The sequence below is a fragment of the Anastrepha obliqua genome, unplaced genomic scaffold (assembly GCF_027943255.1).
Source record: "Anastrepha obliqua isolate idAnaObli1 unplaced genomic scaffold, idAnaObli1_1.0 ptg000009l, whole genome shotgun sequence".
Classification (NCBI taxonomy): domain Eukaryota; kingdom Metazoa; phylum Arthropoda; class Insecta; order Diptera; family Tephritidae; genus Anastrepha; species Anastrepha obliqua.
In genome coordinates, this window is record NW_026562178.1 from 5,218,303 (window position 1) to 5,219,616 (window position 1,314).

At 33.2% G+C, this 1,314-nt stretch overlaps 1 protein-coding gene across 1 annotated transcript; it reads left to right on the top strand.

The window, feature by feature from the left end:
• Positions 1-349: 349 nt before the first annotated feature.
• Positions 350-925, top strand: LOC129251214 (probable fatty acid-binding protein). Its single transcript, XM_054890568.1, has one exon. The coding sequence runs from the start codon at positions 418-420 to the stop codon at positions 811-813; it is 396 nt and encodes a 131-aa protein (XP_054746543.1). The 5' UTR covers positions 350-417; the 3' UTR covers positions 814-925.
• Positions 926-1,314: the final 389 nt, after the last annotated feature.

Here is a 1,314-nt window from a genome sequence, read left to right on the forward strand (position 1 = left end):
CTAAGCAGAATTTCATTTGTATAGTATTTTATGTGTTTACAATTTTGTTATTGATTTTTACTTGTAACAATGTTTGATTGTAATTATGTATATTTTATTGATGACAAGGCAAAAAGAAAGTATAAAAATAAAGCCATTCTATCAGAAAGCAGCTCAGTCTCAACCCGATAGTTGGAAGGCAGTTATTTGCCCTAACTGAAAAAAAATCTTTTTTATTTACAAAGGAATCTTTAGTTGGCAGGTTTGCCCTAAAGCTCTTCCAAAAATAATAATAACACTTATACTTTGACGATCCTGCCTTTCACTTTACATGGCGATCCTGCCTGTACTTTTCATGGCGATCTTGCGGACGATCCTAAACGCTAAATAAATGATTAGTGCGGACGATCCTAAACGCTAAATAAATTATTAGTAAAAATGGCTGTCTGGAAAGGAAAGAAATACAAATTAGAAAAGAGTGAAAACTTCGACGAATACATGAAGGAATTGGGTGTCAGTATGATTTTACGCAAAATGGGTAACAGTATCAGCCCCACCGTTGAACTGAAGAAGGATGGTGATAATTACTCTTTCACCACTACCTCAACCTTCAAGACAACCACGGTCAACTTCAAGCTGGGCGAGGAATTCGATGAAGAGACACTTGATGGTCGCAAAGTAAAGAGCGTCTTCACTCTGGATGGCAACAAATTGGTGCAAGAACAGAAGGGTGACAAACCATCGACCATTATTCGTGAATTCACTAACTCCGAGCTAGTGACTACTCTCACCCTCAACGACGTGAAGTCCGTCAGAGTCTACAAGGCTGTATAAATGCGCAGTGCGCTACATGCGAAGTTCAAAACAACAGTAACAAAAAGCTAAAGTAATTTAAAATAAAAATGCCACTTCTTGCAATAAACTAATGATTGAAAAACTAACTATCATACAGGATACATTGTACTTTATATAACTACATATACATATATATATATATTGGATTGTGAATATCCCAATTTTGTTTATGACTGATTATTTGCTGATTAATGCATAAAATAATGTAATTAAAAGTATGAAGTTGTTATTAGGTAACAATTAACTATTTTTATGTGATTAGGCGGCTAATTAAAGTGAAATAATTCTCAATATTATTAACGACGCGCACCAAATTGTTCACACATGCTATGATAAATATTGTTGAATAGAGATTTTTCGCTAATGCATTTAAATATATTAACATTTAATTTACAATTTTTATCATTGACAAATATTTAAGCACAAAACCGGCATAAGAACAAATGTGACTTTTTGCATTCAGTTAAATAAACATAAAAT

Coding starts and splice junctions, on each gene's coding strand:
- LOC129251214 (XM_054890568.1), top strand. CDS start 418: ATGGCTGTCTGGAAAGGAAAGAAATACAAATTAGAAAAGAGTGAAAAC.